This window comes from Microcaecilia unicolor, chromosome 6 (assembly GCF_901765095.1).
Source record: "Microcaecilia unicolor chromosome 6, aMicUni1.1, whole genome shotgun sequence".
NCBI classification, from domain to species: domain Eukaryota; kingdom Metazoa; phylum Chordata; class Amphibia; order Gymnophiona; family Siphonopidae; genus Microcaecilia; species Microcaecilia unicolor.
The window spans coordinates 190,507,503-190,531,256 of NC_044036.1; the positions used below are offsets into that span (position 1 = coordinate 190,507,503).

General features: G+C 46.7%; 1 protein-coding gene across 3 annotated transcripts in view; it reads right to left on the minus strand.

Moving 5' to 3' along the window:
* The window catches only part of FANCD2 (FA complementation group D2), a 763,224-nt gene that overhangs the window by 278,846 nt on the left and 460,624 nt on the right, over nucleotides 1–23,754 (minus strand). For all 3 annotated transcript variants that reach the window (XM_030205444.1, XM_030205445.1, XM_030205443.1), the window contains one exon: nucleotides 3,221–3,329. In XM_030205444.1, coding sequence (XP_030061304.1) covers nucleotides 3,221–3,329 — 109 coding nt within the window. The remainder of the gene's footprint in view (nucleotides 1–3,220; nucleotides 3,330–23,754) is intronic.

The window sequence follows — 23,754 nt, forward strand, 5'->3', positions numbered from 1 at the left end:
GCAGCTCTGAAAATATGTTCTGGAGTCACCACCATGGGCTGTGCCATGTGGTCATCTGAGATGTTGTTAAATGAGCCCAGAGACCATCTGGTATTACCTTCCAGTTAAGGATATATGCTGACTCTATTTTTGCTTTTTGCCAGCATTCATCATTTCTAGATACTGTAAAAGCACATTAAGTCTATGGAGCAAAGGCTGGAAGAGCAATCACCTGATATACAATGAAAGGAGAAACAAATGTAACTAAAAAAACAACAACAACAACAATAAGGACCTGTGTGATTTGAGAACAAATCAGCCATAAAGGCCAAGCATATAGCCACAAGAAACAGTGCTCTCAAACAAAAATCCTTCAAACAGGCTTTCTCTAAAAGCTCAAAGAGTGGATTAACCATAGCTCTGAGCACAAAGTTCAGATCCAACTGTAGCAAGACAACTAAAAGCAGTGGGCAAGTGTGGTTGAGTCCTTAAGAAACACCAAGAGGCATCCATCTGTGCCACCAGGGACACCCCATTCACTTCAGGGAGATAGATCACAAAAATTCTCTACACATGGATATATACCAGGAGAGTAATTCTATAAGTGTGCACCTCCATGTAGGTGCCCTGATGCCAAAAGTTGAGAATCTATTTTATAATGACACCTGTGCACCCAAAATCCAGACTCCAAAATGTGGCAAGGATATGTGTAAGTGGAAGCCCCCACCCATGTCAACACATCCTTGATTTTATGCGCTAAGCTACTTATGTGCCCTTACAGAATAGCACTTAGGTGTTTTTCTACCACTTACATGCAAAAGTGACAATATTTTGTACATTTATGTGCTCAAGTGGCATGTAAATATGGGCATCCTGTAACAGAATTGCCTTGTAGGGATGCGGAAATCCTGCAGGTTTTAAGTAAGGAAGTTTTAACTGATGCCATATAGCCATTATGCTTCAAATGCCACCTTTTCATGGGCTAAGCCACAAGCCAGAAGGGATCTTGATCTTCCATTATGACTTAACCCTGCTTCAAGAGACCTGGACTTTTTAGAAGAGACACCCACGAATCTACCAATAATTGAATCAGGCCATATACCAAGTATATGCAGAGGCCCTCTTAAAATGGGATACGGGGACAGAGATGAAAAACGGGGTACTCAACCTGCTGGCAGAGGCCCATGGGACTCCTTCCAGCCAACCATGCAAAGCGAGAGCCCATAGAGTAAGGCTCAAAGCTACAGAAGAATGGACACCTCCAGACTGAATCAAGGGAAGGTCTGTTGACAGCTTCAGGGAGTGAACACCTGGGCTGCAGGTAGTGGATGCACCCTAGGGAGTCAAGTCCAACCTGCACCTTTTGCTGGAAGCAGAGAAATATTGACAAGTTCTAGGCTGCACCACTCCTTATACTGATGTCGTCACTGGAAGTGTTCAGCTTCTCTGCCTCCATCTAATGTTAGGATGACACAACTTATTGGTCTGGACTGGTCTAGCAAGATGAAAAAGAAAGATCCATTTTTGTGCCAGGAACTTTGTTTTCCTTTGAAAATTAGATACAATGTGGGTAATTTCTTCTCAAAAACTGCCTACAAGATCATGTACTTTGCAGTCGCTTTATCTGCAAGAGACAAAACAGCAAACTGCATAAATATTGGAAAATGTAGTCGTTTCTACCAGTAAAATGCTGTGTACATCTGGTAGTGCTATTCAAATGATATTATAATCATTATCATGAATGTTCACTTCCCCAATCTAATCTCGCTTTTAATCTGGCTAGAAGTAGGCATAACAGGGATCTTAACCCATCAGGAAAACTATTTTTTTTTTTTTATTTAAAACATGTTATTTATGCTTTTTAAGTTCAGAGGTACCTTCATACACAAATATAGCTAGTACACTTTGATCATTAGAATCTTTAAAGGATTGTGGGTTCATTATTTTATCAAACTGCTAAAGATAAACAAAACATACAGAATAGAGGAGTACATAAAGTCTCATCAACTAGCTACCTCATCCCATCTTTAAAACATGTAATTCCTACCCTCCCTGAACAGTTTGGTGGTGTGGGTTAGCACAAATGTAGTTAATTTCCTATTCCCTACAATGCTGAAAAAACAGCATGGGAAACAAAGGTTGCCCCTACCGCCATAAACCTTACGCCAGCTCTGAGCTGACATTAGGGGTCCAGGAATTAAAGGAAACAGCCATTGTATACTGCAGGTCTCACCTAAAAAAAGCTTGACCCTGTTGGAGGTCAGATAGCAGCTGCAAGTTAGGAAAGAAAAATGTGTGTGTGTTTTTTTTTTTAATCCCTACAGTATGAATGAGGCATGTTTTCCAGGTCAGTGCTTGCATCCTTGTGAGTGGGAGAAGGATGATGAATAGTCCGGGTCCAATAAATTGTGATTTCATTACTTCTTCCAGTGGCGACTGCAGTGGCTCACGGCTCGTTTCTATTCCTCCCCCTGTTCACTTAGTCTCCACGCCAGTGCATGTACATAACAGCTGTGCTTGATGTACAACTCTTCAGCGCATTCACCAGGTACAATCTGAAATAGCACACCAGAACATTTCCCTAATGTTCAGTGCTAACAGCGTGCCCATATTTGCATGTCATTACCATTGAGCATTAGGGAGTTGTTCTGGGGTGCTGTTCCACCCCTATTTCTCAGGCGCTGTTCAGTGCAGCACCGGAGGTTTAAGCATCAGGGCCTTAGATTCAAATTCCCAGGTCAAGTCCTTCACAGCCAGGGCAAGCTGGGAATGCTGTAGTGGCAGCATTCAATCTCTGGGGAACGGTGCAAGTCCCTGAACAACAGTTACATCTAGTGGTTGTAAACAGATCCAAAGATTTCAGATTTTAGAAGGAGCCCTGGTATATGGCTCCTGACTAACAAATGAAAAGGATGAATGGGAAGAGGATAGGAAATATGTGCAAATGTGAATGAGGCTCATGCCACTGGATTCCAGCCTTGGTTGCAACTAAGTAGGAAGAAATTGCTGGGCTAAAAATAACAAAACAAAAATCCCCAGAATATATATAATTTATTAAAGTTCTTAAAGGTCTTACTATGTCTTATCAATCAAAGTCTAAAAATGACTGAGCTTTGAAATATTTGAATTATCTGAAAAATCCAGACACAGTAGTATTACAGCTAATGGGAGACTGCCAGAAGCTTTAGCTTGGCTGCATTTTTTTCACCCTTCACATTTATTTCTTCTTTAGAGATCCTACCTGCCAGGCATTTCACCAGCACAGCCTGTAGCCAGGTGATATTCTGCAATCGAGTTAACACTTTCCCCTTCATCTCAGGATCCTGCTGTTTACAGAATGCATTCACTATCTGTGAAAGGGAAAAAGCAAGGAAAGCTAAAGTTTATAAAAAAGAATTATTCCTAGGATCAAAGAAGGAAAGGTGAGGGATAGTCAGTGATTGGCAATGTCAGAACACAGTTAAACAATTTCAAGACCACTTGGGCCCATCTAGTTTGCCTATTCATGCGTGCCTGTTGTGCTGTTACGTCGTATTCAATTTGTGATTTTTTTTCTCTCCTTATCCTGTTATCAAAGTTTGTCCCATGTATGTTTGAATTCTGTCACTGTTTCAGCTTCTCCCACATCCATTCATTTTTGAACCCTCTTCCCTTCAGCTTCATACAGCCTGCACTTGAGCTTCGCATTGTATGCAAAATACTACCTTATTAAAGACTGTTATTTGAATGTTTATACTCTGGGGAGGGCAGCACCTAGCGAACAAGTCCAAAGTGCAGCTACACACTGGTTCCAAATACAGCAAGAAATAAAATGCGGTGAAGTTTGACAAACGTTGTGTAGCAACTGGCTGTGACATTTAATTTTTTTTTCTCTCTGGGACATAAGGAACTGTTTATACCTTTGATACTTTTTAAATATTGCTTGGGGTCTACAGGCTGGATTTGGAAGTTTAGCGGTTTCACTAGACTGGTGAGGGTATTCCCCTTCAGCATTGATTGGGACAGACCAGAGACTTTTTTTAAAAATGTGATTACAATTTGTTTTAATGGTGTTGACTGATTAGAATTTCAGAAATGTCCTGGTTTAGTTTGCTTATTTTCTTATGGCTTTTTGCAGTGAGGCAAAGGGGGATCTCTGCACTTTTTCATTTTAACTCTCATATCTTTACACCATTGTTACCTGGCCCTGTCTATGTACTGTATCTTTAGTTAATCCAAATTCATTGCATAAGGTTGATCTTGTAAATTGAAGGGATTGCACAGTAAGAGAAATTCCAGTGCTAATTAGCACACGGAAAACAAGAAAGCTAATTTTTCATCTAATAGAGAAAGCGAAGTTACTTACCTGTAGCAGGTATTCTCCGAGGACAGCAGGCTGATTGTTCTCACATATGGGTGACGTCCACGGCAGCCCCAGGTCCAGAAAATCTTCCTAGCAACAAAGGTTGCTAAAGACTTCGACCGCACGGGTGCGCGCACCGCGCATGCGTGGCCATCTTCCTGCCCGTCGCGCAAGAGTCCCGCTTCAGTCAACTTATGAAGCAAAACCAAAGAAAGGAACAACTCCAAAGGGGAGGCAGGTGGGTTGGTGAGAACAATCAGCCTGCTGTCCTTGGAGAATACTTGCTACAGATAAGTAACTTCGCTTTCTCCGAGGACAAGCAGGCTGCTTGTTCTCACATATGGGTACCCTTATCCCCCAGGCTCATTCAAAACAACAAACAGGGTCAACTGGGCCTCGCAACGGCGAGGACATAACAAAAATTGACCTACGAAGAAACATCTAACTGAGAGTGCAGCCTGAAACAGAATAAAAATGGGCCTAGGGGGAGGAAGTGACGTCACGAGACATGATGGCAGCTTAGAAACGAAGCTCCATCAGGGCATTGATAAAAAGAGCGATTATCTTTAGCAAAACCGCTTTCTGGAGGGAGGAAAAGCGAGCGGATAATAAAAGCACCATGCCAAAGACCACGTGACGCTATGAGCTGAGCAAGACGTGACTTGCTCCAGCTCCGAGACCTGCTCCCCCAAAATCGCTTAATTTGCAGCAAAGCGGCTATTACCGCCATCAACCAAGACTACAAAGTGCGCACGGACAAATATATTAAGAAATCGCCAGGTGGTATGGCGCTGCGCACCGCAAAGAAAGAAAAATCTAAAGCGGGAACCTTGGAAGGAGTTATGGCGGAAGGCCCGGGAACCGCGGCGGCGCCATGCAGCTTCACAGAACAGCAATTGGCCCAACTGACCTCTGCTATTGAAAAAGCTTGGGCTCCAAAGTGGTCGGCACTACGTGAAAAATTAGATCACTACCAGACTGCGTTGGATGGCTTGGGGATCAGGACGGGAGACCTAGAAACCAGAATGGCGGCTCTCGAAGATGATTCACGTGGTTATGGGCCGGATATCCACAGTTTACAACAGCAGCTGAAGGAACAAAGTGCAAAGTTGGAGGACCTGGAGAGCCGCTCGCGACGAAATAATGTCTGCATAGTTGGGCTCCCAGAACAATTACCAGAGCGCAACTTAGAAACCTGGCTTGAAAATTGGCTGGGAAAAGAGTTGGCCCTCACGGACTCGTCCGGCTCGCTGGTAATAGAACGGGCACACCGAATAGGACGCAAGGTGGAAGCTAATAACAGGCCGAGAGATGTGGTGGCGAAAATTCTCAATTATAAACACAAAATTGAAATATTACAAGGATTTAAACTTAAGAGAGACTAACTTAAATATGGCGGACGCAACATTTTGATTTTTCAAGACTACACAATGATGGTTCAGGAGCAGCGTAAGAAGTTTCATCCGTTGTGCTCACAATTGATTGAGAAAAAGATAAAGTTTGCGTTACAATATCCCGCTAAGCTGCGGCTGCATATTCAAGATAGATGGCAAACTTTTGATAAAGTGGAGGAAGCACGTGCGGCTCTGGCGGACCACCAGTTGTTGGACAGTACTTAGAAAGAAATGTGAGGGTAACTGTGTAAGAATGCATTACTGATTGTGAGTAAGGTCGGTGTACGGGAAAAGCGGGGAGAAAATATGATGTACAAAGTATGGGGGAGGGGGTCTCAAAGCAAAGAAACGTGTTTTTTTTTACATTTTCGTGGGCATAGTGGCCTGGGGAAATGTTTCTGGGTAGCATTACAGGACGGGGTAATGGGGGGCAGGGGAGGAGGGGGAGTGGGTAAGATATACACTGGTGTGGCTCGGTCAGAAAAGAGATTTACATGGCACAGTATTTCACCGAGGGCAGAGTAGGGTGACGACACAACCAAGGCAAAAGGCACATGGGATAGCGGACAGGAGTCAGACAGGGCGCCATGCGTTAGGGCATTATACACAATCTAGTCCATGCCCGCGCGTATAATAACATGGAATGTGGGAGGGATCTCCTCTCCAATCAAGCGGGCAAAAATACTATCGGCCCTGCGAAGGCATGGCGCGGATATTGCCTGTTTAGAAGAAACCCGCCTGTCGGCGGCAGAGCACAATAAACTAAAGAAAACCTGGGTTGGAGAAGTGTTTGCCAGTTCCCCCCAGGGTCGGAAAGGTGGTGTAGCAATTCTATTTAAAAAAGGCTTGTCTTATAGGGCCTCGTTGATAGCCACGGATCAGGCGGGGCGATACTTGATGTTAAAGGTGTGGTTGCAAGGGTTGGAAATAAACTTACTGGTAATTTATGGGCCTAATAAACACGATCTTGAGTTTTACCAAACAATAATGAAGTTATGTAATCAAAACGGAAACCGCCCACTACTGATAGTGGGAGATCTAAATTTAGTAATGGATCCAGAACAGGACTGCACAAATCCTAACTCATCACACTATCAAGGATATAGAGGGGAGACACTGCCATGCTTAGTACGAGCACAGGACCTAGTTGATACATGGCGGGCCTTACACCCAACAGAAGTAGATTTTACACACAGATCTCGGGCACACGGGACGCAGGCCAGGCTGGACTACATGTTAATAACACGTGGAGTGTTTTATAGAGTGCAGAGGGTAACTATAGGACCGGAAGAAATATCTGACCACACTCTAGTGTGGCTGGATATGGAAACTAACATTGGGGAGTCGGGAGGGAAAAGATGGAGATTTCTGGCTTACCTTGTGGCAGACCCACAATTCCAAAAATATATTAACGAGAGGTGGGATGACTATGCGACAGATAATGCACAGCATGCAGACCAAGCGTCCTTATTTTGGTCGACCTCTAAGGCCGTCCTACGAGGAGCTATTATTGCATACGTCTCTCTTAGGAAAAAGAAAGTGGCAGCTAGTGTGTTATTACTGGAAGCACAACTGAGAAGCGCGAGGAGGGCTTATGCGCGGAATCCAACCTCAATGAGGTTGGAAACTTTGAAAGCCACACAAGTGTCCCTTAACACGTTACTGCACGAAAGAGAAACACACTCCCAACTGTATAAGAAGTATAAGTTAGAAAGATATGGCAATCGGCCGGGTCGCATGCTGGCATGGGCTATAAAGACCTGGGGCGGCCCAAGAATGATAGACGCACTTAAAGATCGACAGGGGCAATTAACTAATAACCCAACGCAGATTGCTAAAATTCTGGCTACACACTTTTCCACTTTATACAAAAAGGAACAGTTAGAAAGCCCACAAAGGATTAGGAAGTATTTGGCACAAACTGGGCTTCCCAGGTTGATGGCTGAGGAATAACAAGCCCTAAATGCCCCATTGACGGCGAAAGAATTACAGGCAGTAACAAAAAAACTGAAGTCATACTCGGCGCCTGGGCCAGACGGGTTTTCAGGTGAATATTATAAGATGTTGCCACCGAAGGCCGGGGGGGGGGGGGGGGGGGGGGGGGCATTGATTGACTACTTTGAAGAGGTGATAGAAGGTGGCGAGTTGCCCCTGTATGCTAACACGTCCACGATCACCCTAATACCAAAACCAGGTAAATCAAAAGAGTTAGCAGAGTCGTACAGACCCATATCGTTACTGAATGTAGACATTAAAATGATAGCAAAAATTCTGGCGGCGCGCCTGGCCGCTGTCCTTCCCAGATTGATAGGACCTGATCAAGTGGGATTCGTTAGAAATAGGTCCTCGGTTTTAAATGTTCGGAAGGCCCTGGTGGCAATGGCCAGATGTCAGGAGAAGGGAGAGCCCGCGATACTGCTGAGTCTGGACGCAGAAAAAGCTTTTGACAAAGTGAGTTGGGATTTCCTCTTTCAGACTCTGGAGCATATGGGATTTGGGGAATGGTTTGGGAAAGCAATAAAAACCTTGTACAATCAACCAAGGGCGGCAATACTGGCAAACGGGGCACTAAGTGAGGAATTTAAAATAGAACGTGGCACGAGACAGGGGTGCCCCTTATCCCCACTGTTGTTTGTGCTCACCTTGGAACCGCTACTGAGGCAAATAAACAAGGTAGAAGCCATAAAAGGAGTGAGTGTGAAAGGGCACCAACTCAAAGTACTGGCATACGCCGACGACCTATTAGTGATAGTTACAGATGTTAAGCAGTCGCTTAATCCCCTGCTAGAGGTATTAGCTGTGTATAGGCGGGTGGCGGGGTTTACCTTAAATTTGGATAAGTCCCAGGCTTTGTCAATTATCCCTGAGTTGGCACATAGAGAAGGGTGTGGGTTCCCCTTTAGACACGCTGATGGGGTGCTAAAATATTTTGGGGTATTGTTACCAGCGAATTTGGCTCACGTTTACACACTTAACATACAACGCCTACTGAGGGACACCGAACAGAGTCTACGGGGGTGGGAGTCCTTGCCGCTAAATTTATGGGGAAGAATAGCCTTGTATAATATGTGCATTATACCTAAATGGTTGTATGTGTTTCAATTGTTGCCTTTGTTTCTGAAAAACAAAGAGGAACGTAGTCTGAACAAATGTTAAGACGGTTCCTATGGAAGGGGAAAAGAGCGCGACTACCATTGAGAATACTGTGTACCACAAAAGAATATGGCGGATTGGGATTAATCAGTATTAAAAATATAACAGTTGCTAACGGGATGAGGCATATCAATGACTGGTTCTGCCAGGCATCCCACTTCTCAAATACAGATTTGGAACTTAGCCTGCTTCCACAGACTCATTTTAGTAACTGTCTACACCCAGGAGGAGGGGACATCCCTGCGATACTGAGAACCACAGGGATAATGAGTTCAGCTAAGGCGAATTGGAAATGGATATGCCGGTTGCACCAGTTCTTGCCCAAAGTGACCCCTTTCCTTTCTATTGTGAACAACCCTCACTTCAAGCGAGGATGCATCTATCCAGCTTTTGGTAAGTGGAAACAAAAAGGGATGACATATCTTCTACAAGTGCTGATGTTGGAGGGTAAGCTCAAGTCATTTTCAGATTTGAAAACAGAGTTTTCAATCCCTCCGAGAGACTACTTTCATTATGTACAATTGCAACATTATATCAATTCATTGCCATGGACAGACTTGACAGAGGACGTGCAGGAAGAACTGTCTTCAGCTTACACTTTAAGAGCGCAAGATAAAGTACCGTTGGCATACCATCACCGCCACATAAAAGACATGACTCCAGAGGTGGATTACAAACGTTTGGCAGAAAATTGGGGAAAAGATTGGGGAAAAGATTTATCCATAGACATCACTGCAGACCAGCTTAAGGACTATATCCTGTCAATTAGGAGACGCTCAAAATATACAGTGCATTGGGAAATCCAGTATAAAACTGCGATGCGGATGTACGTAGCGCCCAGAAGGGCGTTTCATATGGGTATGTCCCCATGGGGGGCCTGTCCAAAATGTGGGGTAGATGGAGCGACGCTGGGCCACATGCTGTGGTCCTGTAAAGGAATACAACAGTTTTGGAAGGTCATAGTAACCCAGGTTTCAAAACTATGGAAGGTGAAATGGCAGTTGGATGCAAGACTGTTGTTTGATTACTACAGAGCGCCGTGGCGCACCGTGAAAGGATTGAAGGTATTCTTAGGAAAAACTGTCATAATAGCAAAGCAATGCATAATGGCCAACTGGATTACAAATAAATGTCCGACTTTGCAAGAATGGAGGTTGCGTATGATTACTCTGATGCGAATGGAGAGGATGGCAGTCCGGGATATTTCTTCAAGGACTGGAGAGAATTGGCAGCAATGTTGGTGTTTATTTCTGAGTACATTGACCCCGGCGGCGAGGAGCCGACTGTTGAACAGAGCCTGGGCCACATTGGATTTAGACAAGTTGGTTCAGGATACCAGGGAGTAGGGGGGGAAGGGGGAAAAAGCAAGGGGAAGGGATAGGGGTGGAAGGGGGGAGGGCGGGGTAAGGATGTGCGGGTAAGGGGGGGGGGGGGGGGGAAAAAGGGGGAAAAAGGGGGAAAAAGGAGCTGGAAACCTGTTAGAAGAAATGATGTTAGCATGGTTATATTTGTGAAAAGTTTAAGTTGTAACAAACGGTTTAAATATTCACAGTGTCAATGTCTACTTCTGTAATAAAAATGATTTAAACATAAAAGAACCATGCCCGTGAAAAAGGGGCTTGAAAAATTTAAATTTATGGCCACCCAAGGACGGAAACTGGCGGAGAAGGTGGCGGGGCCGGAGTGGAGAGCAGAGCAGCTGGTGAAGGTTCCGACGGAGCGCAGAACGGCAAGTGCGGAGGGGCGGAATCAGAAAGACGGCAGCTCCAGGCAGGAGAAAGCGGTGGATGAGTCGAATGGAGGGCTGGAGGTGGAGCAGAATGCGGAGGGATGCATGGCCAAGATGGCAGCGCCTCTGAGCAGTGCGGGAGCAGAAAGTGCAGTGGAACCGGATCAGGAGGAAGGAGCAAGCGTAATGGAGATGCTGGGAGAGGTGGAGGCAGTGCATCACTTTGTGGAGAGCAGGTTGGAGGAGAGCACTGGTGGAAGGGAGGAGGCAAAGGCCCAGCACTGGAGGGGTGCATGTGGTGGAGAGAGTGCCTGTGGGGGAAGACAAGGTTGGCAAGGAAATGGAGAAATGGTTTAAAGATCTAAAGGCGGAATTTGCAGGGGTCCGGAGGGACATTCAGGTTGCTATGAGAGATTTTCGTGCTGAATTGAGAGACTTGGGCTCCAGGGTTGGAGAAATGGAGGAGGAGGTGGACAGTCTTAAGAAAGATGTTGGAGAAATTAAAAGCAGATTTCAAAAAGAGGAGGATGACTGGCAAAGAGTGAAGGATCAGTTGGAGGACCTGGAAAATAGGTCTCGCAGGAATAATCTGCGCTTCAAAGGGATTCCTGAACTAGATATCTTTGCCAACTGTGCTGGTGTGCTACAAGAGCTGTGTGGGTATATACTACATCGTGAGGGAGAAGGCGCGAGGCAGGAGTTCAATATTCAGAGGGCGCATCGAGTGGCAGGGCCATGCACGGACTCAACTCCAAGAGACATTGTGGCATGCTTTGCGGATTTTCCTTTGAAAGAGAAGATATTGGTCAAGGCGAAGCAACTGGGGGAGATTAAGTGGAAGAACTGCAAGGTTGGAGTGTTTCAGGATCTGGCCTGGACAACTCTGCAGAAGCGCAGGTCCTTCAGAGAGGTCACTCAGTTTATGCAGTCTAAGGGGCTAAGATACAGACGGCTTTTTCCCTTGCCATGTGGTTAACTGTGCAGGGCAAGTCACGCAGGGTGAAGACCCCAGAAGAAGCGTGGATAGCCTTGCGGGTATTGGGATGCAGGGAGGTTCCAGTTCCCGTGGAGGAGGGAGAGAGGGACAAGGAACTTAGAAGGGTTCAAGAGTGATGGAAGGTGGAAACCCAGGAGCTGACAGCGAATGAGACCAGTGTAATGTCGAGCAGAAGAGTGGAGAAGATTGGAGGCTGGCAGGATCCTGTCACAGAAGGCTGGATGTTGTATTGACTGAAGGGTGGGGAAGTCTTGTTGTGATTTGGGTAGGGAGGGGTAGTGTGGAAACAGAGGGGGATTAGTAAGGGGGGGGAGTGGAGTTAAGGGGGATGGGTACGGACGGCTTTATGGTAGGGCTACTGAGGGGGTTAGGGGAGGGATAGGTGGGGAATAAGAGATATAATGGTTGAACGCATGGGAAATGCTCTGGAGGTGGGAGTCACTTTCTTGGATATGGCTGATCTGAGGATGGGCAGATTAACGGAAGAAGGGGGGAGGGTAGGGGGGATGGGGTGGGCGGGGTTGGGCGAGGGGGCGAGGGGGGAGAGGGGAGGGGGGAGTGAAGGTTGGGGGGAAGGGAGAGTTTTTGGTGCTGGGAATATGGAATGTGAATGGATTGAATAATAGGGGGAAACGGAGTAGGGTGTTTAAGGAGTTGGGTACATTTTTACAAGAAACCCACTTGAGACAGAGGGATACACATTTGTTAGAACGCAAACAGTATAGAGAAGTGATGGTACATCAAGGGGAGGGGCCTAAGAAGATGGGAGGGGTGGCCATTTTGGTACGACATAATTGTGGGTTTGTCTCAAAGCGAGTGTTCCGAGATAAAGAAGGGCGCTGTATAGCGGTTCGAGGGTGGTTGCAGGGTAAAGAAATTACATTGATTAATGTTTATGCACCAAATGGGAATCAGAAGGAATTTTTTTAGTAAACTGGGGGAGGACCTAAGGGGGTTTGTGGGGGGGACAGGTGATAGTGGGGGGAGATATCTACCTGGCGCCGGATGCGCGATTGGAACATTCTAAGGGTGGAGGGATGCAGAGTAGGCCTGGGAGAGGAGTGTTGAGGCGGTTCATGCAAAGGTTGGGGGTGGTGGATTGTTGGAGGCTTTTCCATGGAACTCAGAGGAACTATACTTTTTACTCCCATGCAGCACAGACTTACTCCAGGATAGATGGAATTTGGATATCTCGTAATGATTGGCATGGGGTGGAGGTGGCAGAAATAGAAACAATTAGTGTTTCAGATCATGCGCCTACATGGGTTAAATTGAAGAGGGGGGAGGGGGGGGTTGTAAGGGAAGTTGGAGATTAAATGAGACCTTGTTGGGGGACGAGATTATTAGGGAGGACATCAGGCGCACCATTCAAGATTATAGGCAATTTAATGATACGGGGGAAGTATCAGATGGTGTTTTATGGGATGCACTAAAGGCAGTGGTGAGGGGGGTCTTGATAAAATGGGTGGCTCGTAGAAAGAGGAAGCGTGGACAACGATCATTAGAGTTGAGACAGAGATTGCTGTACATTGAAAAGCAGCATAAATGCAATCCGGGAGCTAAGCTTTGGGAGGAACTTAAGCAAGTGAGAGAGGATTTGAAGCAGTTGCAGATGGAGGAGGTTGCGTTCATGAGAACCACAATATTTTTGAGTTTGCGAACAAATCCAGTGCGCTGTTGGCTAGATACTTGAAGGTGCAAAAGGGGCGTTCCCATATACAGAAAATAAGGGATGAGGAGGGGAGTTGGAAGTATACTGATATGGATATTGGGGAATGTTTTTTGAAATATTATAAAGAGGTATATAAAACCTCTGAGAGGGTTTCGGAGGAAGATATGGTTAAATATTTGGATCGTATTCCATTACAACGGTTAGAGGAGGGGGAGAGGGTTTGCCTAGGGGAACCTATACGATTAGGAGAAATACAGAGGGTGATTAGGAGGTTGCCTAATGGAAAAGCGCCAGGATTGGATGGATATTCGGTCAGGTTTTACAAAACCTTTGTGGGAGAAGTGGGAGATTTGCTGGTGAGAGTGGGCAATGGAGTGCTAGAGGGGGATAAGCTTCCGGAGTCTATGTCAGAGGCGGGGGTGGTGGTCCTGCCTAAACCGGGGAGGGAACCAGCGTTGTGTGGATCTTATAGGCCCATTTCGCTACTAAATGTAGATGCTAAAATAGTGGCTAAGGTAATAGCTAACAGGCTGGCTAGGGTACTTCCGAAATTGGTACACGTGGATCAAGCGGGATTTATCCCCAGGCGGCAGGTAGGGGATAATGTTCAGCACACCCTGCATTTGATTTGGGAGGCTCAAAGGAGGGGGAATGACACGGTCTTGTTGGCGATTGATGCGGAAAAGGCCTTTGATAGGTTCAGTTGGCATTTTCTGCGGGCGGTATTACAGCTAATGGGCCTGGGAGATGCTTTTTGTGCATGGTTAGCTGCCTTGTATGATCAGCCTAAGGCGTGCATTAGAATTAATGGGGGATATACAAACTTTTTCCCAAGAGGGCGAGGGACCAGGCAGGGGTGCCCATTGTCCCCTCTTCTGTTTGCTTTGTATATGGAACCCTTAGCAGAAATAATACGTCAGCATCCAGAAGTGCGGGGAATAAGGGTTGGAGGGAGGGATCATCAAATTGCCTTGTTTGCAGATGATGTGTTGTTGTATGTGACGGATCTGGAGCATACGCTCACTAAAGTAGTGGAGATTTTGAGGGAATTTGAGAGTTTAGCAGGCTTGAAGGTTAATATGGACAAAAGTGAGTTATTGGGGGTTTCATTATCGAGAGCGGAGGAAAAGAGGTTGGCCGAAAGGTTTGATTTTAAATGGGCAAAGAACAATATCAGGTACCTGGGAATCCAGGTTCCCAGGGATCTGAGTAGGGTATTTAGGGTTAATTATGGAAAGTTGGTGGGGCAAATAAGGGGGGAATTGTCAAGATGGAAGGGTTTGTGGCTTTCCTGGTGGGGGAGGATGGCAGTGGTGAAGATGACTATCTTGCCAAGGTTGTTGTTTTTGTTTCAGACACTTCCATTGGTGGTCCCGCGAAAAATGATTAGACATTTACAAGGGTTGGTGACACAATTTATTTGGGAGGGTAAGCATCCTCGGCTTGCGGGTAGGGTGTTGTGGGGCGCTCCTGAGAGACGGGGTCGAGCGGTTCCTAATATTGAGTTGTATTACTTAGCGGCTCAGGTGAGGATGATTTTGGATTGGGAAATAGGGCATAATAAGTCAGTTTGTCAGGTGGAGCAGTCCTATAGTCTTCTTAGATCATTGAGTACATTCTTGTGGACTACGGAAGGGAGGAGAAGGGTGATAGAGGAGTTTCAGAATCCGTTTATGAGACATTTGTGGGGAGTGTGGGAGGTAGTTAGGAGGAGGTGGGGGCAGAGGGAGAAGGTTTCAACTTTAACTTCATTAAGGTGGGAGCCAAAATTTGGGGCAGAGAGAGAGAATGCCATGTTTGGGAGATGGGAGTGCTTGGGGATGCTAAGCCTTTGTAGTATGCTGCATGGGGGTAAAGTGAAAAGTTTTGAAGACCTGAGTTCTATGTATGGCTTGACAGAGGGAAATAGGTTCTCATATTTACAGTTTCAACATTTTGTGGGGTCTTTGGGTTGGAAAGGGGGTAATCCACAGGAGGGAGAAAGCGTGGATAATCTTGAAAAGAGTTCCCTGACCCATTTCGGTGCTTTATAAATTTTTCAGGGGCAGTGATCCTAAGCCCGTTAGTTTTCAGGGGGAGTGGGAATTAGACTTGCACTGTGCATTCTCGGAACAGGAGTGGGAGACTATTTGTGGGGAAGTGTATAAAGCTTCAGTGTGTGTACTGGTATGGGAGAATGCGTATAAGGTTTTAACAAAATGGTACTACACACCAGAGAGGTTACAGAAAATGTACCCGGGAAGCACGGGGGTTGTGTTGGAGGTGTGGGACACAGAAGGGGTCATTTATGCACATTTGGTGGACCTGTCCGAGGGTGGTGGTGTTCTGGCAGGGGGTTATGAAAGCACTGGTTAAACTAAGGGGGCAGTCGTTGGTGTGTGGTCCTAAGGAATGTTTGTTGGGTTTGTATAATGAAAAGGACTTCTGGGAGGTTAGTAGATGGCTCAGATGGGGATATGCTGCTGCTAAGTGTTTAATAGCCCAGAGGTGGAAAAATTCAGATCCACCGACTTTGGGAGAGTGGAAGCATAAACTGAGTAAACTTATACATATGGAACGCCTTACGGCATATCGAAGGGAGGGGTTAAAGAGGCATAAAGGGGGATGGGATGGTTTACAGATAAAAGTACAGAATATATAAGATTATGTTTACAAGGTCATATATTATTAGTAGTGTTGTTGGGGGAGAGGGGGAGAGGGAGGGATGGGAGGATGCAGGCCCCTGCATGGGCCAGTCTGAGAGGGGGGGGAGATGTTGGTACTTTATGCTTTGTTGGCATATATGTTTGTTATGTATGCTCAGAAATAAAAAATACTTAAAGTTAAAAAAAATGGGTCTAGGGGGGTGGAGTTGGATTCTAAACCCCAAACAGATTCTGCAGCACCGACTGCCCAAACCGACTGCCGCATGGGATATCCTGCTGGAGGCAGTAATGAGATGTGAATGTGTGGACGGATGACCACGTTGCAGCCTTGCAAATCTCCTCAATAGTGGCTGACTTCAAATGGGCCACTGACGCTGCCATGGTTCTAACACTATGAGCTGTGACATGACCCTCAAGAGTCAGCCCAGCTTGGGCGTAAGTGAAGGAAATGCAATCTGCTAGCCAATTGGAAATGGTGCGTTTCCTGACAGCCACTCCCTTTCTGTAGGGGTCGAAAGAAACAAACATTTGGGCGGACTGTCTGAAGGGGCTTGTCGGCTCCACATAGAAGGCCAATGCTCTCTTGCAGTCCAATGTATGCAACTGACGTTCAGCAGGGCAGGTATGTGGACGGGAAAAGAATGTTGGCAAGACAATTGACTGGTTCAGATGAAACTCCGACACCACATTCGGCAAGAACTTAGAGTGAGTGCAGAGGACTACTCTGTTATGATGAAATTTAGTATAGGGAGCATGGGCTACCAAGGCTTGAAGCTCACTGACTCTACGACCTGAAGTAACAGCCACCAAGAAAATGACCTTCCAGGTCAAATACTTCAGATGTCAGGAATCAAGTGGCTCAAAAGGAGGTTTCATCAGCTGGGTGAGGACGAAGTTGAGATCCCATGACACCGTAGGAGGTTGACAGGGGGCTTTGACAAAAGCAAACCTCTCATGAATCGAATAACTAAAGGCTGTCCAGAGATAGGCTTACCTTCCACACGATAATGATAAGCACTAATAGCACTAAGGTGAACTCTTATGGAGTTGGTATTAAGACCAGACTCCGACAAGTGTAGAAGGTATTCAAGCAGGGTCTGTGTAGGCCAAGAGCGAGGATCTAGGGCCTTCCTGTCACACCAGACGGCAGACCTCCTCCATTTGAATGAATAACACCTCTTCGTGGAATCTTTCCTGGAAGCAAGCAAGACTCGGGAGACACCCTCAGAAAGACCCAAGGAGGCGAAATCTACGCCCTCAACATCCAGGCCGTGAGAGCCAGAGACTGGAGGTTGGGATGCAGAAGCGCTCCCTCGTTCTGAGTGTTGGAAAACAATCTCCACGGTTCTTCAACTCCAGAAGAAGAGGGAACCAAATCTGATGCGGCCAAAAGGGCGTAATCAGAATCATTGTTCCGCGGTCTTGTTGGAGTTTCAGCAAAGTCTTCCCCACCAGAGGTATGGGAGGATATGCATACAGAAGGCCTGACCCCCAAAGTAGGAGAAAGGCATCTGAGGCTACCTTGTCGTAGGCCTGAAGTCTGAAACAGAACTGAGGGACCTTGTGATTGATCTGAGTGGCAAAAAGATCCACCGAGGGGGTGCCCCACGCTCGGAAGATCTTGTGGATAACTGCCCTATTGAGAGACCACTCGTGAAGTTGCATTATCCTGCTCAACCTGTTGGCCAGACTGTTGGTTTACACCTGCCAGATACGTGGCCTAGAGAAACATGCCGTGACAGAGGGCCCAAAGCCACATCTGGATGGCTTCCTGACACAGGGGGCGAGATCCGGTGCCCCCTGCTTGTTGACATAGTACATGGCAACCTGGTTGTCTGTCTGAATTTGGATGATTTGATTGGACAGCTGATCTCTGAAAGCCTTTAGAGCGTTCCAGATCGCTCACAACTCCAGGAGATTGATCTGAAGACCTGATTCCTGAAGGGACCAAGCTCCCTGAGTGTGGAGCCCATTTACATGAGCTCCCCACCCTAGGAGAGATGCATCCGTAGTCAGCACTTTTTGAGGCTGAGGAATTTGGATGGGACGTCCCAAGGTCAAATTGGATCGAATTGTCCACCATATCAGGGAGTTGTGAAAAGCGGTGGACAACAGGATTGCATCTTCTAGATCCCCTGCAGCTTAATACCACTGGGAAGCTAGGGTCAACTGAGCAGATCTCATGTGAAGGCGTGCCATAGGAGTCACATGAACTGTGGAGGCCATATGGCCCAGAAGTCTCAACATCTGCCGAGCTGTGATCTGCTGAGACGCTCTGGCCAAGGAAACCAGGGACAGAAGGCTGTCCACTCTCGCCTCGGGAAGATAGGCCCGAGCTGTCTAAGAGTCCAGCAGAGCTCCTATGAATTCTAGTTATTGAACTGGAATGAGATGTGACTTTGGGTAATTTATAACAAACCCGAGTAGCTCCAGGAGTTTGAGAGTCATCTGCATGGACTATAGAGCTCCTGCCTCCGAGGTGTTCTTCACCAGCCAATCGTCGAGATAAAGGAACACATGCACTCCCAACCTGCGTAGCGACGCTGCAACGACCGCCAGGCATTTTGTGAACACCCGGGGCGCAGAGGCGAGCCCAAAGGGCAGCACACAATACTGAAAGTACCATGTTCCCAGATGGAATCGAAGATACTGCCTGTGAGCTGGCAGTATCGAGATGTGTGTATAAGCATCCTTCAAGTCCAGGGAGCATAGCCAGTCATTTTTCTGAATCATGGGAAGAAGGATGCCCAGGGAAAGCATCCTGAACTTTTCTCAAATCAGATATTTGTTCAGGGCCCTTAGGTCTAGGATAGGACGCATCCCCCCTGTTTTCTTTTGCACAAGGAAGTACCTGGAATAGAATCCCAGCCCTTCTTGCCCCGGTGGCACGGGCTCGACCGTATTGGCGCTGAGAAGAGCAGAGAGTTCCTCTGCAAATACCTGCCTGTGCTGGAAGCTGAAGGACTGAGCTCCCGGTGGGCAATTTGGAGGTTTGGAGATCAAATTGAGGGAATATCCCCGCTGAACTATTTGAAGAACCCACTGATTGGAGGTTACAAGAGGCCACCTTTGGTGAAAAAATTTTAACCTCTCCCCGACCGGTAGATCGTCCGGCACGGACACTGTTATTGCGGCTATGCTCACCTGGAGCCAGTCAAAAGCCCATCCCTTGCTTTTGCTGGGGAGCTGCAGGGGCCTGTCGAGGCGCACGCTGTGAACGAGCGCACTGGGATTGAGCCTGAGAAGGCTGGCGGGAAGGTGGATTGTACCTACGCTTATTGTAAGCATAAGCAGCATTCCTCCTTCCCCCACAAAAACGTCTACCTGATGAGGTAGATGCTGAAGGCACCCAGTGGGAGAGTTTGTCGAATGCGGTTTGCCCACTGGTGGAGCTGCTCTACCACCTGTTCGACTTTCTCACCGAAAATATCCCCCGGCAAGGAACATCCGCAAGCCGCTGCTGGACTCGATTGTCAAGGTCAGAGGCACGCAGCCATGAGAGTCTCCACATCACTGTACCCTGAGCAGCGGCTCTGGACGCCACATCATAAGAATCGTAAGTACCCCTGGCCAGGAATTTACGACACGCCTTCAGCTGCCTGACCACCTCCTGAAAAGGCCTGGCCTGCTCCGAAGGGAGCTGATCGACCAGGTTCGCCAGTTGATTCACATTATTCCGCAAGTGAATGCTTGTGCAGAGCTGGATTTTAGAGATAAGCATAGTTGACTGGTAGGCCTTCCTCCCAAAAGAGTCCAAAGTCCGAGCCTCCCGTCCCGGGGCTACCGAGGCGAAATCTCTCGTACGTTTGGCTCTCTTGAGAGCAGAATCCACAACCCCAGAGTCATGAGGCAACTGGGCCTTCATCAACTCCGGGTCCCCGTGAATCCTATACTGGGACTCAACCTTCTTAGGTATGGTGGGGTTAGATAGTGGTTTCATCCAGTTCCTCAACAGTGTCTGCTTAAGGAAATTATGTAGAGGAACAGTGGATGACTCCTTAGGTGGCGAAGGATAGTCCAGGACCTCAAACATCTCAGCTCTGGGCTCATCCTCAGTTACCACCGGGAAGGGAATGGCCGTAGACATTTCCCGCACAAAGGACGAGAAAGACAAATTCTCCGGGGGAGAAAGCTCTCTCTCTGGCGAAGGAGTCGGATCAGAGGGAAGGCCACAAGACTCCATAGAAGAGAAATATCTTGGGTCTTCCTCTGCTTCCCACGAGGCCTCTCCTTCGGTATCGGACAGGAGTTCTCTGACTGCAGTCCGAAGCCGAGTCCGACGCTGAGCAGCTATGACCTCGATGGCGATGCCGAGAAGTTGGCTCCCATGCCAGTGGCGATGAAGCTCTTTCCATTGACGGAGAGTCAACTCGGGGGGCAGCCGAGGCCGATGCTGAAGGCGGCACCGACGTCGAGGGCCTCACCACAGGCGGGGAGCCAGCTACCGCATCTATCGACGGTACCGTCGGTGCAAGCACCTTCGGTACCGGAACAGATGGTCACAGCAGCCTTTCCAGGATCCCTTGAAGAATGGCATGGAGGCGCTTGTCAAGAGTGTCTGTTGAGAAAAGCCTTCTTTCCCTTCGCTCGAGGCACGTCACCGGTACCCCTCGGTACCAACAAGGAGGACGTAGAATCCACATGCCTCCACGGGGTCGGGTCCAAAAGGGGTCGGTCCCGATGGGCCTGTACCGCAGGAGCCCTCGAGGCAGGTGGAGACCCACTCGATGGTTCACTGCTGCCAGCATGTGATGGTCTCTGGACAGCCATTACCTGCGCTCCTGAGGTCGATGCACTCTCCAGTGCCGACATTGACTCCGCCGCCGCCGACCTAGGTACCGCTGCCAACGTTGATGCCGAAGTACCGGGCAAAGCTCCAAACAGGCGTTCCCGTTGAGCTTGTTGTGTCCGCTTTTTAAGGCTAAGATACAACTTACATGCGTCTGGGCGATGGTCGGGCCCAAGGCACTGGATACACTACGTGTGAGGGTCAGTGCCTCAGATTGCCCGGTTGCACCGAGTGCACTTCTTGAAGCCGCTGGCGAGCCTCGATGCCATTGACGGAAAAATAGCAGCGGCGAAATCAAAATTTGCGATGGTGCCAAAGGAAGGGCACAAAAAAGGAGAAAACCCGTACGGGCGGCCAAAATGGCCGGACACAACGACGAAAGGAAACTTGAGGGCAAAAACTAAAGAAACTAAGGGAAAAAAGTTTAAAAAAAAAAATAAAGAAAAAAACAAAACAGCTCTTGCACGAGCACGACGGAGAGGAAAACACAGTTGAAAAGCCAACTAAAAATAAGGCTCTTCTTTTTTGGGGCACAGACCCGCCGTAAACAGCTGCTCTTGACCGCGGAAAAAAGAAGACTGAAGCGGGACTCTCGCGCGACGGGCGGGAAGATGGCCGTGCATGCGCGGTGCGCACACCTGCTCGCTCGAAGGCTTTAGCAACCTTTGCTGCTAGGAAGATTTTCCGGACCTGGGGCTGCCGTGGATGTCACCCATATGTGAGAACCAGCAGCCTGCTTGACATCAGAGAAAATAATATTCAACAGCAGTTAAAGCTTATTAGATTGCCCACTATTCAATCTGCTGAAATTTTCAGTACTCCTATCCCTTGTGCGTATATTAATGCATGTTCAGTTTTAATAAGACTGAGATAACTAATGAGTTGCCAGAATTAAATCATGGTTTCCCTCATCCGAGCATCTAAGCCTGAACAACTTTGTCCATTAGGTTATAAAATTTTACATGTTCCAAGAGCAGGTCTTCGTTGTAGGGGCTTAATATTAATTTATGTCCTTTTTTAAGATCACTTTATTAGATTTTATTAGTTTACCTACGTTAGAGATATCAGCATGTGAAATTTCTGACTATTCTTTTTGAGACACTTAAGAGTATCATATTATGTTATGTACCTCCAGGGAAATGGCCCTCTGCAGAAGAAGATCTTGTTGAATGTGTAGCAAAATATGCTATTAACTCAGATTCCATTTTTTTTTTAGCAAGGGATATCAAATTGCATTTAGATAATTGTTCAGATGCTCAGGTCATATATTTTCATACATCCTTGAAAGAATGAGGTATTTTTCATTAACAAATACTGCTAGCTATGAGAAAGGCCATCAATTGGATCTTTTAGCAGCTAACATTCCTGCATTAGATGGTCACTGTAATTTTCTACTCTATGATGTAACTAGAGTACCATAGTCAGGTCATTTCTTGTTGAATTTCATCTTAAGATGTGAAAATAAATTAGGAAAACCATCTCCTGATCCTGTTCCCTTCTCCACTACTGCCAACTCCAGACCACGCCTTCTGTCTCGCTGCACCCTACGCCTGGAATAAACTTCCTGAGCCCCTACGTCTTGCCCCATCCTTGGCCACCTTTAAATCTAGACTGAAAGCCCACCTCTTTAACATTGCTTTTGACTCGTAACCACTTGTAACCACTCGCCTCCACCTACCCTCCTCTCTTCCTTCCCGTTCACATTAATTGATTTGATTTGCTTACTTTATTTTTTGTCTATTAGATTGTAAGCTCTTTGAGCAGGGACTGTCTTTCTTCTATGTTTGTGCAGCGCTGCGTACGCCTTGTAGCGCTATAGAAATACTAAATAGTAGTAGTAGTAGTAGGATAGGCCATGCCATCATGTTCTATGTTTCTAAGTTTCTTTATTAAAATAATGAAGGGTTTTGACCTAGCATGATCTTCTCCATGCCACCCAGTCTGGGTTTAGAACAAACTACAACACAGAAACAGTAGCTGGTTCCTTGATAGCACAGTGAGAAAGTTTATTAAGCAAAGGCAAATGTATTATTATTTCACAATTCAATCTTTAGAGTGACTCGGTGGACTGGGAAATCATGATTAATATATTTTATCAATGTGGCATTAAGAAAAGACCTTAGTCTGGCTTATGGGATTTCTTATGAATCATAGCTAAGTGGTTAAAGAGGACAGAGTCCTCTTAGAAAACTAGCAAGTACCATGCGGGGTGCCACAATGTTCCCCTCTTTCACCGATACTTTTACTCATGCAATCCCTGAGTGGATTATTAGATCAATCTGAATTCATCCATAGTAACATAGTAGATGAAGGCAGAAAAAGACTTGCATGGTCCATCCAGTCTGCCCAACAAGATAAACTCATATGTGCTACATTTTGTGTATACCTTACTTTGATTTGTGTCTGCCATTGTCAGGGCACAGACCATATAAGTCTGCCCAGCACTACCCCCGCCTCCCCCCACCTGCTCTACTACTACTACTCAACATTTCCAAGGCGCTACCAGACTCACGCAGCGCTATATTTCCACCCAATCTCGGCTAAGCTTCTGAGGATCCCTTCCTTCTGAACAGGATTCCTTTATGTTTATCCCACGCATGTTTGAATTCCGTTACCGTTTTCATCTCCACCACCTCCCGCAGGAGGGCATTCCATGTATCCACCACCCTCTCCGTGAAAAAATACTTCCTGACATTTTTTCTGAGTCTGTCCCCCTTCAATCTCCTTTCATGTCCTCTTGTTCTACCTCCTTCCCATCTACGGAAAAGGTTCGTTTGCGGATTTATACCTTTCAAGTATTTGAACGTCTGTATCATATCACCACTGTTTCTCCTTTCCTCCAGGGTATACATGTTCAGGTCCGCAAGTCTCTCCTCATACGTCTTGTAACGTAAATCCCATACCATTCTCATAGCTTTTCTCTGCACCGCTTCTATTTTTTTTACATCCATTTTATATATGCAGATATTACTGTATTTCTACTATGCCATTCTGAGCAGAAACTTTATCTCATATTCAGAAGTGCATGGAACTAATAGAACATTGGATTTCGAG